At 47.9% G+C, this 14,426-nt stretch overlaps 1 protein-coding gene across 9 annotated transcripts in view; it reads right to left on the reverse strand.

The window, feature by feature from the left end:
- The window catches only part of LOC116958787 (transmembrane protein 230), a 46,532-nt gene that overhangs the window by 13,148 nt on the left and 18,958 nt on the right, over positions 1-14,426 (reverse strand). For 2 of the 9 annotated variants that reach the window (XM_076057515.1, XM_076057511.1), the window contains exon 4: positions 7,688-7,810. The exons of 1 other annotated variant lie outside the window; for it this stretch is intronic. Coding sequence is in view for 6 of the 8 variants with exons in the window: in XM_076057511.1 (XP_075913626.1) it covers positions 7,688-7,810 (123 nt within the window). In the remaining 2 variants the exon portion in view is untranslated. Of the gene's footprint in view, positions 1-7,687; positions 7,816-9,031; positions 11,600-14,426 lie in introns of those variants that run through there. 6 more of the 9 variants (XM_076057512.1, XM_032981501.2, XM_076057510.1 and 3 more) reach the window with 3 other exon arrangements.

Genomic DNA, 14,426 nt, shown 5'->3' on the forward strand with positions numbered 1-14,426 from the left:
TAGACAATGGGTGAGGAGTAGGACTGTCACGTAGACAATGGGTGAGGAGTAGGACTGTCACGTAGACAATGGGTGAGGAGTAGGACTGTCACGTAGACAATGGGTGAGGAGTAAGACTGTCACGTAGACAATGGGTGAGGAGTAGGCCTGTCACGTAGACAATGGGTGAGGAGTAGGACTGTCACGTAGACAATGGGTGAGGAGTAGGACTGTCACGTAGACAATGGGTGAGGAGTAGGACTGTCACGTAGACAATGGGTGAGGAGTAGGACTGTCACGTAGACAATGGGTGAGGAGTAGGACTGTCACGTAGACAATGGGTGAGGAGTAGGACTGTCACGTAGACAATGGTTGAGGAGTAGGACTGTCAGGTAGACAATGGGTGAGGAGTAGGACTGTCACGTAGACAATGGGTGAGGGGTAAGACTGTCACGTAGACAATGGGTGAGGAGTAGGACTGTCACGTAGACAAAGGGTGAGGAGTAGGACTGTCACGTAGACAATGGGTGAGGGGTAAGACTGTCACGTAGACAATGGGTGAGGAGTAGGACTGTCACGTAGACAATGGGTGAGGAGTAGGACTGTCACGTAGACAATGGGTGAGGGGTAAGACTGTCACGTAGACAATGGGTGAGGAGTAGAACTGTTACGTAGACAATGGGTGAGGAGTAGGACTGTCACATAGACAATGGGTGAGGAGTAGGACTGTCACGTAGACAATGGGTGAGGAGTAGGACTGTCACGTAGACAATGGGTGAGGAGTAAGACTGTCACGTAGACAATGGGTGAGGAGTAAGACTGTCACGTAGACAATGGGTGAGGAGTAAGACTGTCACGTAGACAATGGGTGAGGGGTAAGACTGTCACGTAGACAATGGGTGAGGAGTAGGACTGTCACCTAGACAATGGGTGAGGAGTAGGACTGTCACGTAGACAATGGGTGAGGAGTAGGACTGTCACGTAGACAATGGGTGAGGGGTAAGACTGTCACGTAGACAATGGGTGAGGAGTAGGACTGTCACCTAGACAATGGGTGAGGAGTAGGACTGTCACGTAGACAATGGGTGAGGAGTAAGACTGTCACGTAGACAATGGGTGAGGAGTAGGACTGTCACCTAGACAATGGGTGAGGAGTAGGACTGTCACGTAGACAATGGGTGAGGAGTAGGACTGTCATGTAGACAATGGGTGAGGAGTAAGACTGTCACGTAGACAATGGGTGAGGAGTAGGACTGTCACGTAGACAATGGGTGAGGAGTAGGACTGTCACGTAGACAATGGGTGAAGAGTAGGACTGTCACGTAGACAATGGGTGAGGAGTAGGACTGTCACGTAGACAATGGGTGAGGAGTAGGACTGTCACGTAGACAATGGGTGAGGAGTAAGACTGTCACGTAGACAATGGGTGAGGGGTAGGACTGTCACGTAGACAATGGGTGAGGAGTAAGACTGTCACGTAGACAATGGGTGAGGAGTAGGACTGTCACGTAGACAATGGGTGAGGAGTAGGACTGTCACGTAGACAATGGGTGAGGAGTAGGACTGTCACGTAGACAATGGGTGAGGAGTAGGACTGTCACGTAGACAATGGGTGAGGGGAAAGACTGTCACGTAGACAATGGGTGAGGGGTAAGACTGTCACGTAGACAATGGGTGAGGAGTAGGACTGTCACGTAGACAATGGGTGAGGAGTAGGACTGTCACGTAGACAATGGGTGAGGAGTAAGACTGTCACGTAGACAATGGGTGAGGAGTAGGACTGTCACGTAGACAATGGGTGAGGGGTAGGACTGTCACGTAGACAATGGGTGAGGAGTAGGACTGTCACGTAGACAATGGGTGAGGAGTAGGACTGTCACGTAGTCAATGGGTGAGGAGTAGGACTGTCACGTAGACAATGGGTGAGGAGTAGGACTGTCACGTAGACAATGAGTGAGGAGTAGGCCTGTCATGTAGACAATGAGTGAGGAGTTGGACTGTCACGTAGACAATGGGTGAGGGGTAGGACTGTCACGTAGACAATGGGTGAGGGGTAGGACTGTCACGTAGACAATGGGTGAGGTGTAGGACTGTCACGTAGACAATGGGTGAGGGGTAAGACTGTCACGTAGACAATGGGTGAGGAGTAGGACTGTCACGTAGACAATGGGTGAGGGGTAGGACTGTCACGTAGACAATGGGTGAGGAGTAGGACTGTCACGTAGACAATGGGTGAGGGGTAGGACTGTCACATAGACAATGGGTGAGGGGTAGGACTGTCACGTAGACAATGGGTGAGGAGTAGGACTGTCACGTAGACAATGGGTGAGGAGTAGGACTGTCACGTAGACAATGGGTGAGGTGTAGGACTGTCACGTAGACAATGGGTGAGGAGTAAGACTGTCACGTAGACAATGGGTGAGGTGTAGGACTGTCACGTAGACAATGGGTGAGGTGTAGGACTGTCACGTAGACAATGGGTGAGGAGTAGGACTGTCACGTAGACAATGGGTGAGGAGTAGCACTGTCACGTAGACAATGGGTGAGGAGTAAGACTGTCACGTAGACAATGGGTGAGGGGTAAGACTGTCACGTAGACAATGGGTGAGGGGTAAGACTGTCACGTAGACAATGGGTGAGGAGTAAGACTGTCACGTAGACAATGGGTGAGGAGTAGGACTGTCACGTAGACAATGGGTGAGGAGTAGGACTGTCACGTAGACAATGGGTGAGGAGTAGGACTGTCACGTAGACAATGGGTGAGGAGTAAGACTGTCACGTAGACAATGGGTGAGGGGTAGGACTGTCACGTAGACAATGGGTGAGGAGTAAGACTGTCACGTAGACAATGGGTGAGGAGTAGGACTGTCACGTAGACAATGGGTGAGGAGTAGGACTGTCACGTAGACAATGGGTGAGGAGTAGGACTGTCACGTAGACAATGGGTGAGGGGTAAGACTGTCACGTAGACAATGGGTGAGGAGTAGGACTGTCACGTAGACAATGGGTGAGGAGTAAGACTGTCACGTAGACAATGGGTGAGGAGTAAGACTGTCACGTAGACTATGGGTGAGGACTGTCACGTAGACAATGGGTGAGGAGTTGGACTGTCACGTAGACAATGGGTGAGGAGTAGGACTGTCACGTAGACAATGGGTGAGGAGTAGGACTGTCACGTAGACAATGAGTGAGGAGTAGGCCTGTCATGTAGACAATGAGTGAGGAGTTGGACTGTCACGTAGACAATGGGTGAGGGGTAGGACTGTCACGTAGACAATGGGTGAGGGGTAGGACTGTCACGTAGACAATGGGTGAGGTGTAGGACTGTCACGTAGACAATGGGTGAGGGGTAAGACTGTCACGTAGACAATGGGTGAGGAGTAGGACTGTCACGTAGACAATGGGTGAGGGGTAAGACTGTCACGTAGACAATGGGTGAGGAGTAGGACTGTCACGTAGACAATGGGTGAGGGGTAGGACTGTCACGTAGACAATGGGTGAGGAGTAGGACTGTCACGTAGACAATGGGTGAGCAGTAGGACTGTCACGTAGACAATGGGTGAGGAGTAGGACTGTCACGTAGACAATGGGTGAGGAGTAAGACTGTCACGTAGACAATGGGTGAGGTGTAGGACTGTCACGTAGACAATGGGTGAGGAGTAAGACTGTCACGTAGACAATGGGTGAGGTGTAGGACTGTCACGTAGACAATGGGTGAGGTGTAGGACTGTCACGTAGACAATGGGTGAGGAGTAGGACTGTCACGTAGACAATGGGTGAGGAGTAGGACTGTCACGTAGACAATGGGTGAGGACTGTCACGTAGACAATGGGTGAGGAGTAGGACTGTCACGTAGACAATGGGTGAGGAGTAAGACTGTCACGTAGACAATGGGTGAGTAGGACTGTCACGTAGACAATGGGTGAGTAGGACTGTCACGTAGACAATGGGTGAGGAGTAGCACTGTCACGTAGACAATGGGTGAGGAGTAGGACTGTCACGTACATAATGGGTGAGGAGTAGGACTGTCACGTAGACAATGGGTGAGGAGTAGGACTGTCACGTAGACAATGGGTGAGGAGTAGGACTGTCACGTACATAATGGGTGAGGAGTAGGACTGTCACGTAGACAATGGGTGAGGAGTAGGACTGTCACGTAGACAATGGGTGAGGAGTAAGACTGTCACGTAGACAATGGGTGAGGGGTAAGACTGTCACGTAGACAATGGGTGAGGAGTAGGACTGTCACGTAGACAATGGGTGAGGGGTAAGACTGTCACGTACATAATGGGTGAGGAGTAGGACTGTCACGTAGACAATGGGTGAGGAGTAGGACTGTCACGTAGACAATGGGTGAGGAGTAAGACTGTCACGTAGACAATGGGTGAGGGGTAAGACTGTCACGTAGACAATGGGTGAGGAGTAGGACTGTCACGTAGACAATGGGTGAGGGGTAAGACTGTCACGTAGACAATGGGTGAGGGGTAAGACTGTCACGTAGACAATGGGTGAGGGGTAAGACTGTCACGTAGACAATGGGTGAGGAGTAGGACTGTCACGTAGACAATGGGTGAGGAGTAGGACTGTCACGTAGACAATGGGTGAGGGGTAGGACTGTCACGTAGACAATGGGTGAGGGGTAGGACTGTCACGTAGACAATGGGTGAGGAGTAGGACTGTCACGTAGACAATGGGTGAGGGGTAGGACTGTCACGTAGACAATGGGTGAGGGGTAGGACTGTCACGTAGACAATGGGTGAGGGGTAGGACTGTCACGTAGACAATGGGTGAGGAGTAGGACTGTCACGTAGACAATGGGTGAGGTGTAGGACTGTCACGTAGACAATGGGTGAGGAGTAGGCCTGTCACGTAGACAATGGGTGAGGGGTAGGACTGTCACGTAGACAATGGGTGAGGGGTAGGACTGTCACGTAGACAATGGGTGAGGAAGCCAAAGGAGCTGAGCAACAGCAGCATTAGGGGGCTCTCCACGGGGGCGGCGGGGGGCACGGGTAAGCGCCCCGATTGGCTGACAGGGCAACCCAGCTTAGCCAGGGATCTCTTTGATGTGGGGAGGCATAAAAGGGGGGCTGGTGGAGTTGGCGGAGCGGCAGCGACGACGGGGAGCCCCTCCTCGATCTTCAACCACCGACCCCCGCGCCTTTGCTACTCCCCGCTCATATTCCCTGACAGCTACAGGCTTAGTGCGGCTTGGAAGCGTATTATTAAATAATACACATTACAATTCCCTATAGGGGAAACACATACTAATCCACGGATTACTAACGTAGCATATGATCACAATAACACACATTACAACTAATTACTAATCTACAACTCATTACTAATCATATCCATTGACTGATTACCAATGGATTATAAAATTACAATACCCCCCATCCGCCTCTAATCACTGCACCTGAATGAGTTAAACGATGACGTCACCCTGCTGCTCTATTTAAGACCGGGAGCAAGTGGAGAGGGCTTTACCATTCTGGCGAATTGCCCGATAATGCTGGATGTAATTACCAGCGAAACGTCACGCTACTCAAACTGTAAATGTTGTGGATTCACTCTTCAACACACCGGTGGGCTAAAGTAGTGAACTATTTTGTCTTTTGTCAACGTGACACTTTTTTGCTGATTGGCCGTGTCGGGTGGTGAAGGGTTACGACACATTTATAAATAACGCGATCAAACCCAAAAACCTTCATTGTGAATTATAAATAATATTCCCTTTTCTGAGGCTAAGCCCCGCCTCTGGCCACGCCCCTCTTGGAACCTTCGAGAACGTTCCAGAGGCTTCCATGCTAGCTCCGCCCATTAAGATAGAGCCCCACCACTGATAAGGCGTGGACTGTCTGACAGTGTGTAAAGTGTAACCCCTCAATTATGCAGGAGATGGCGCTCGCTTATTACACAATGATCAGCCACGGCCGAGGTATTGGTCCTGCCGTATTTCAGATCTGCTTTGTGTTCACGAACACGGTCCGAGACATGTCGCTTAGTTTCCCCGGTGCAACTGCTGCCGCAGACACAGCTTATTCCATGTCGGGGATCACATCCTGCACAGATGGGATCAGATCACGAATTTTATGTACCGTGTTAAATCGAACCTGGATCTTGTGTTTGCTCATAATTTTGGAAATATTTTTAGTGACCCCTGCAATGTAAAGCAAGGTGATGGTTTTAATTGGGTCCTCAGGTGGTTCTTTCTCAACAGATGGGGTGATAGCTTTACGGATTGTGTAGTCTGAATATCCAGTCATCTTGAGGGCTTGGTGTACGTGTTCCAGTTCACTGGCGAGGTGGTGATGACGGTCAGAGATACATCGAGCTCTATGGTGTAGAGTTTTGATGAGGGAATTCTTCTGGGCTGGATGGTGGTGGGAGTCAGGCTTCAGATAGGCATCCGTGTGGGTGGCTTTCCTGTTGACAGTGTCCCATTGAGCCATCTGGTCTCTTCTCGATCAAAACATCCGGGAATAGTAGCTTGCCATCCTTTTACTCTTCCATGGTGAAGTTGATGGCTGGGTGTATGGAAGTGATGTGGTTGAAGAATTGGTTCAGTGCTGGCAGGCCAAGTGGCGAGATGATGAACGTGTCACCTACGTATCTCTTCCACAGGGAAGGGCGATGTTAAATGTCTTTACATTAACAGGCGAAATGTCTCACTAACATATCCACCTCTGCTCTCTTTCCCTCGATGTGTCGTTGGCTCTTGTTGTTTAATAGGCTGAATGTCTCGCTGTGCCCGCTTCTCTGACATCGACACCCTAATCTTAGCAATAGAATGGCCGCCTCTTCAGCACCGTAGTCGTAAGGTAATCAGCTCTCAGGTCTGACATCGACATGCAAATTCCATCTCTAGCCCCGCCCACTTACCCTTGGGTTGCACCCATCTCAAACCTTTCTCACCTATGGCTGCAGCAGCTCTCTCGCTACATTTCTCCTGCCTCAGCAGTTCCCCTGCCTCAGTAGTTCCCCTGCCTCAGCAGTTCCCCTGCCTCAGCAGTTCCCCTGCCTCAGCAGTTCTCCTGCCTCAGCAGTTCCCCTGCCTCAGCAGTTCCCCTGCCTCAGCAGTTCCCCTGCCTCAGCAGTTCCCCTGCCTCAGCAGTTCTCCTGCCTCAGCAGTTCTCCTGCCTCAGCAGTTCCCCTGCCTCAGCAGTTCCCCTGCCTCAGCAGTTCCCCTGCCTCAGCAGTTCCCCTGCCTCAGCAGTTCTCCTGCTGTATTGTTTCACCCGAGGACGATTGCTCGTGTTGCGATCGAAACGTCGGTTTCTAAAAAAAATATTTTTCTATCTACGCAACTTTACCAAAAGACCCAAAGAGAATGGATTCCTGCAGTCAAGGAAGCTTGAAGTCAAGATTTGTCACACGTGTTTTTCATTTTAAAAAAAATATTATTGTAGACTGTAGCCTGGTTCTAAATCGGAGTGAGTGTACTGGCAGCCTATAATGTAGACTGTAGCCTGGTTCTTAACCACGGTGAGTGTACTGGCAGTCTATAATGTAGACTGTGGCCTGGTTCTTAACCACGGTGAGTGTACTGGCAGTCTATAATGTAGACTCACTCCGATTTAGAACCAGGCTACAGTCTACATTAGTGGTTTATTATTTTTAGTCACTTTATTTTATGATAGACAACCGCAATTCGCCACTAAGTGGCGGTGACGTCACCACAACGCTTGTGCCAGGCTATGTGCACCTTGAGGCCACGTGAAGTGTCGAACGCCCGCTGGCAGGTCACGGGGCAGACCCAGGTGCCATGGGTCGACTGACTGAGATGACTGGCTGATGTACCACCTGTGCCCCCTACTGTGCCAACCTGCTGTGCTTTAGACAGACACACACACACAGACAGGACAGGCAGACAGACACAGACAAGAGGAACACAGAGACAGAGAAAGATAGACAGACAGAGAGACAGGCAGAGAGAGACACACAGAGGGGAACAGAGACACAGACGGACAGAGGGATGTTGAATCGAACAAACTTAACTCGCTCCATTGAAAGAGATTCCTGAATCTTTGCCCATCCGCGGAAGTCGTTCTAGTTTCTATTTATTTCATTGTGTGTGGTGTGTACGTGTAAGCAATGTGGGATATCGATGTACACGGATATGAACAAGATCAGCAGACAAGACGTCTTTCATACTCTTTGGTTCTTTGAGTAAAGTCACGCAGGTAGAAAAAACTAAACACGACGTTTCGATCACAACACGAGCAGTCGTCCTCAGGCGAAAACATCCAGACATTGTCACGGCAGAAGTCAAATGAGCTAGGGCACGTGACAAAGATAAGGTGCCCCCCCCCCCACCCCCCGTGGCTCGCCCTGCTCAGCTGAGCATCGTTTTAATGCGGTGGGCTCGCGCAAAATTAATTTCTGTAAGACGAAGGTACTTTGAAAACCCACTGGCTATACTCTTTTATATAAGCGCACAACTCCATCTGTGACGAACGCTGCACTTTCCATCGTTTTCATGCAGGGGGCACTGCAAACCTACATACCCCCTGCATGAACGATGGAGGCACAGGGACAGACGTTTGATCTGCAGACGGCGGTCTTCTCGCACGGCCAGCTCTGTGTTGCGATCCCAACCAGGTGAAAGTCTGCTTCGAACCGAATCCCCGACAAGGCCATCTAGGAATAGGTTTTACCCTTTTGACTGGCACAAAAACTGACACCTTTATTCAAGGCATCATGTTTGCAATAACCACAACACAAGCAGTCGAAATGCAAACAAAAAAGACAACTCTGATAATAATATGCACTGTCCTTGAATTTGATTGGTCCACACCCGAGACAGCTTTCTTTAGAGCCTAGTCTCCATTGGTGTTGGACCAGAAGACGCCAAAAGGCGTACAACTCAAAAACAGCGCACTATCAGAGTATTGAGGGTTCGGGTTGAGCATTTACATTATGAGACCTCCTTTGCCAGTAACAAAATATAGGAATAGGTTTAACCCTTTTAACTGGCACAAAAACTGACACCTTTATTCAAGGCATCAAATTCAAACAAAATGTCGTTTTCAATTAAGTCTTCCAGATGTAAAATGATACAAGCTTTTAATGAAGAAATTACATTATCTAACTCAAAAAAATAATACAATTCAAAGTTGTTTCATTTTCAAACTTCAAAACGGAGCATCGGAAGCTTGCATGGAGGCGTCGTTCGTGTGCAATTTTTTTCGTGACTTTCCTGGCCCAAGGCCGTAAATGGTTGTGAGGGGCGCCGCAGGTGGTCAGGCTTGCTTCAACCCTTGGTTGTGAACATCCAGAAGTTAATCAGCAAGGACCATTTCTAGTCCTGGTTCGACAAAATCTACGTCAACACGTAATACAAAATTATAATTCGTGTTGTAGAGAATGTATCTCCTCCACGTGTAACTTTTGAGTGGTATGCCTTGTAACTGATGAATGATCTGAGTGTGCTCCCTATTTCAAAGACATTGAGTTGCTCCAGAGGGAGATGCTTCCTGAAAACACAAAAATACCCTTTGATCTGTATCACAAGAACAATGAGTCTCACCTGAGTTATCTTACAGGTTACTTGCAAAACACACACTTTGTCCTAACATCACTTAATCAATGTTTGACCCTTATAGACAAAATGTTACATGTATGCACACAATCAGACAAGTATCCATTATAAATTAGTGACAGGCATATTAACAACATTTACTTACTGCACTGAAATATACTGCATCAGGTTACATCACATTACCAATAAACTAATTAAAAAAGATACGCACCGTCTGCTTAACAGTGTATGTACAAGATACTATTGCGCCATTCAAAACGAGTAGGCCATTGCATGCTGGCGTCTGGGTCAAAATTGAGCAAATTCCAAACATTACCTACAAACTCCACAACTGAGATGCCACATCAACCATCGCCACCTACTGACAGGCCCTTGTCCACATGCAGGCCGGTGCAGGGCCACCACCTTGTGCCACACAGGGGCAGCTGCTACTTGGGGATGCTCTTCGAGTGTTTGAAACGAGATACGATACAAAACTCCGAATTGCCGAGGTGATTAAGCAAGCACCATATAAATGGAATTATGATAACATGGTCAACGCTTGGGAGCTTATTGGCTCTCGCTCCTGGTTAGAGATCTACCCAACCCACAGGTCCACAACGAATGGCCGCTCTTACCCTGCAGGTTGCACCTAGCAATTGACTGTTCAACTTCACATTCTCATCATTAAAGGCCTGTGACAAAGGTGCATCTATTGGAGCGACATCGTCTCAAGCTTACACATCTACCGACTTTGTATTGTCTCGGAGGAAGTCCACCCACACCTCCACTTCCACAAACTGCTGGGAGTTGCCTCGCTCTGCCTCACAGTCAGAATTCTCCTCCTGCTTCACGTTGCCTCCATCGATGTGAAGGTCCGATTTTGGAGTTGAATCTTCATCTTCACATTTTACCTTCACTGCTTCACTCTTCACCATCACTTCTTCACATTTGACCTTCACCTCTTCATATTTCACCTCGATACCTTTAAAAGTGTCTAAGCTGGGATGTTCTTCCGGTTCTTGTTTCATGAGGGATGGGCTCATTGCGGCACTTTGACTTCCACAAACTGATTTCAGATTCCGCTCTTTGTGGATCTTCTGATGCTTGTGTGTTCTCTGGTGTACATGAAGAACTGTAGAACGTGAAAACGCCTTCCCACACACACTGCACTTGAAGGGTTTCTCTCCCGTGTGAGTTCTCTGGTGTGTTACAAGAGCAGATGACTGTGCAAACGCCTTCCCACACACACTGCACTTGAAGGGTTTCTCTCCTGTGTGTGTTCTCTGGTGTACTTGAAGATATGGTGACTGTGCAAACGCCTTCCCACACACACTGCACTTGAAGGGTTTCTCTCCTGTGTGTGTTCTCTGGTGTGTTACAAGAAGGGATGATTGTGCAAACGCCTTCCCACACACACTGCACTTGAAGGGTTTCTCTCCCGTGTGTGTTGTCTGGTGATATTTAAGAGCAGATGAATCTGAAAACGCCTTCCCACACACACTGCACTTGAAGGGTTTCTCTCCCGTGTGAGTTCTCTGGTGTGTTACAAGAGCAGATGACTGTGCAAACGCCTTTCCACACACACTGCACTTGAAGGGTTTCTCTCCCGTGTGTGTTCTCTGGTGAACTTGAAGATGTGGTGACTGTGCAAACGCCTTCCCACACACACTGCACTTGAAGGGTTTCTCTCCCGTGTGTGTTCTCTGGTGTGTTACAAGAAGTAATGAATGTGCAAACGCCTTCCCACACACACTGCACTTGAAGGGTTTCTCTCCTGTGTGTGTTCTCTGGTGTCTTACAAGAAGAGATGAATGTGCAAATGCCTTCCCACACACACTGCACTTGAAGGGTTTCTCTCCCGTGTGTGTTCTCTGGTGTTTTTGAAGATTTGAAGAAACTGAAAACGCCTTCCCACACACACTGCACTTGAAGGGTTTCTCTCCTGTTTGAGTTCTCTGGTGCAAGGTCAAATCTCCAGTACGATCCGTGCTGTATGCACTCCGGTCGCATTGATGCCTTTTTGCACAGAGCCGTGCCGAGTGCCTTTGCTCCATCAGACAAATTCTGCAGAGGAGGCGATAGAGGAAGCGACAGCTACAGACAGAAAAATAATATTCACACCATCTACACGTCAGTATCGAGGCACAGAGGAATGCATATACACACAGTAACACGTGACTTACACGTCTATACTTTTTCATATATTCATGATATAGTGAAAAAGTGTCCCAAATTAATCACACGGGCTGTTATGGCACACAATGAGAGGGCAAATGTCATAAATGTGCCTGGCTTCAAAAGGAATATTTATGAAAGCTAAATTCAGCTGACATAGCAAAGGGTGTTGAAAATAATACTATTTGTGTTATGCAGAAATGCATAAAATAATGTTCAATCGCAACTTAGAGGTGTGAAGCCAGGCACAGATGTCCTTGAATGCTGGGATGAACAGTTCCCGACTTCAGCGGCACGTGTGCTGCGATAACTTCCTGACCCCATTCTTACGAAGAGTTCAAGAGGAAAACAAAAATAAACTGTTTTGATATAACCTCCGTGCTCAATAGAGTTAATAGACTTTACTACAAATACAAACTTGACCCTGTCACACACTCAGAGGTGGAGCCAGGATTTTCAGGTGTGGGGGGCAAACCCCTCCAGCAATGAAAAATTATAGGAGTTGTTAGTAAGGAGTTGTTAGTAAGGAGTTGTTAGTAAGTAAGGAGTTGTTAGTAAGGAGTTGTTAGTAAGGACTTGTCCTATGCTTTTTATTGGACGCGGGTGATCGCCATCGCGCTCGCTGAAGGTGTTTGCCATCAGGAAAGTCGTGTACTGTATACGCAACTGCGCACAATTCTGTGAGTCGCTTATAACTGCTGTGCCGTTAATTATTGCCAATTATGGACTCGGACTGTTGTCCTCTCATAGAGTCCCTGGCACGTAATAATATGCCACACGGTGGCAGTGGGGGGGGTCGCAAAATGCTGATTTATCCATATATATACAAGGGAAATGTGTGGATATGTGTGTCTGTTCGAAAGTGTTTAGCATACTTCCCAACATGCTACACACTTGAAATTTGGCATGTGGGTAGGTTCCATACTGTACACAATGAAAAAAGTATTAAAATATACTTTTGTATTTTGTATGACCATGAAGTTTGTGGCGTCAAACCGCAACACACCTGAGTTAAGCGCTCTGCAATGCTTAGAGCTGTTAACAGCATGCCGGGAGATTTTAGGTGGCACTGTGCTCCTGGCGGATGAAGCCATTGGCTTCTCGGAGTTTCAATACATATCCGTGCGAAGAATGGGTAGAACTGCTATCTTAAATATGAAGCAGAACATTACATCTGTTTGTTTGTGTGAAGCAACAAAACCTCTCCAACGCTGAGCTCTGAAGTCATGAAATTTTCACAGCTTATGCTGTTTGGAATTTCGAAGTGAACGCGACTATTTTCAGCTCGCCACGTCATTCCCTTCCCGAGTGGCCAAAATCGACCTTACGGAGGAGTGGATTAAGGTAAAATTTCCTTGAGTGAAAACATCCGATTTAGGTAACTTGATTTGTTTAGGCTCTTTTATTTCTTGCAAGCATCAACAATGTTAAGGGTTTTTCAGTGAAATATAAGGGAATATGAAATTTATCCAAGACAAGAATCCAAGTCCCGGGCGAAGCCGGGTACTGAAGCTAGTTACTAATAAACCCCAATGATCCTATCGAAATTAGGGATTTCGATCGGATCGTTGGGGGGCACGTGCCACCCCACCCCCACTGGCTCCACCACTGTCACACACTGGCATGGTTCACAGGTGGTGGTGTGTCCAGACACATGCCTGGCCACCTTCACCTGCTCAGAATTCATGCTTCCTCACTCCAAGTAGAGTGAACACCGCCACGCGTCTAGAGTGAACACCGCCACGCGTCTAGAGTGAACAGTGCCACGCGTCTACAGTGAACACCGCCACGCGTCTAGAGTGAACACCGCCACGCGTCTAAAGTCAATACCGCCACGCGTCTAGAGTGAACACCACCACGCTGTTGACGAGCCTCAAATCCGGGACAGTCAACTCTGCTTGACGTCCTATTGGCAAATGCCCCTCACAATTTCGCACTGACTGGTGTTCTGGGAAATAATCTTAGTGATCACCGCTTCATTTTTGGGGTGAGATCATCAGCCAGACTCAAAGCACCCCCTAAAATTGTTGAGAAGCACTCTTTGTGGCACTTCAGCACTCAGGCATTTACTAATTATGTGCTTCACTCGGATATTGACAAGGTCTGTGATATCCCCAACCTGACTACGGCTTGGGAGACTTTCAGGTACACGTTTCTCCAAATTCTTAACAAACATGCTCCGTTGGTTAGATTTAAAACTAAAGGCAACAGCCCACCATGGTATAATCCTTTGATTGCAAAGCTCATGAAAACTAGGGACAAGGCTTGGGCATGTGCTCTGAAAAGTAATTTGGTCAATGACTGGCTAGAATACAGGATTTTAAGGAATAGATGCATCAAAAAAATACGGCATGCAAAAAATGCCTATTTTTCCTCCACCCTCCTGGAATCACATGGAAATCTGAAACAGCTGTCCTACCTCAAAGGGTCCTCCTCTACCGAAGCAGATAGTTTTCCCGTCTTTGCTCTACTAACTGTTGGTCACCTAATATACAAACCTATAGCCCATATTTTCAACCTGTCCATCAAAGAAGCATCAGTTCCTCTATAATGGAAACATTCCTATGTCCAGAGGTTCTTTGTAAGCCATCTGGCTACCATGAGAGATTCGTTCATGAGGCTATCCACATATACAAGCACAGAGACAATTTCAACCGAGAAGATGGATTCTGGCTTAGCAATCATTTGAAGGATTTGATAAACCATTTCAGGTCTTAATTGATTGTTCACGCTTACGGTGGCTTTC

Source organism: Petromyzon marinus, chromosome 83 (assembly GCF_048934315.1).
Source record: "Petromyzon marinus isolate PM22_M1 ecotype Great Lakes invasive population chromosome 83, UKy_Petmar_22M1.pri1.0, whole genome shotgun sequence".
Lineage (NCBI taxonomy): Eukaryota > Metazoa > Chordata > Hyperoartia > Petromyzontiformes > Petromyzontidae > Petromyzon > Petromyzon marinus.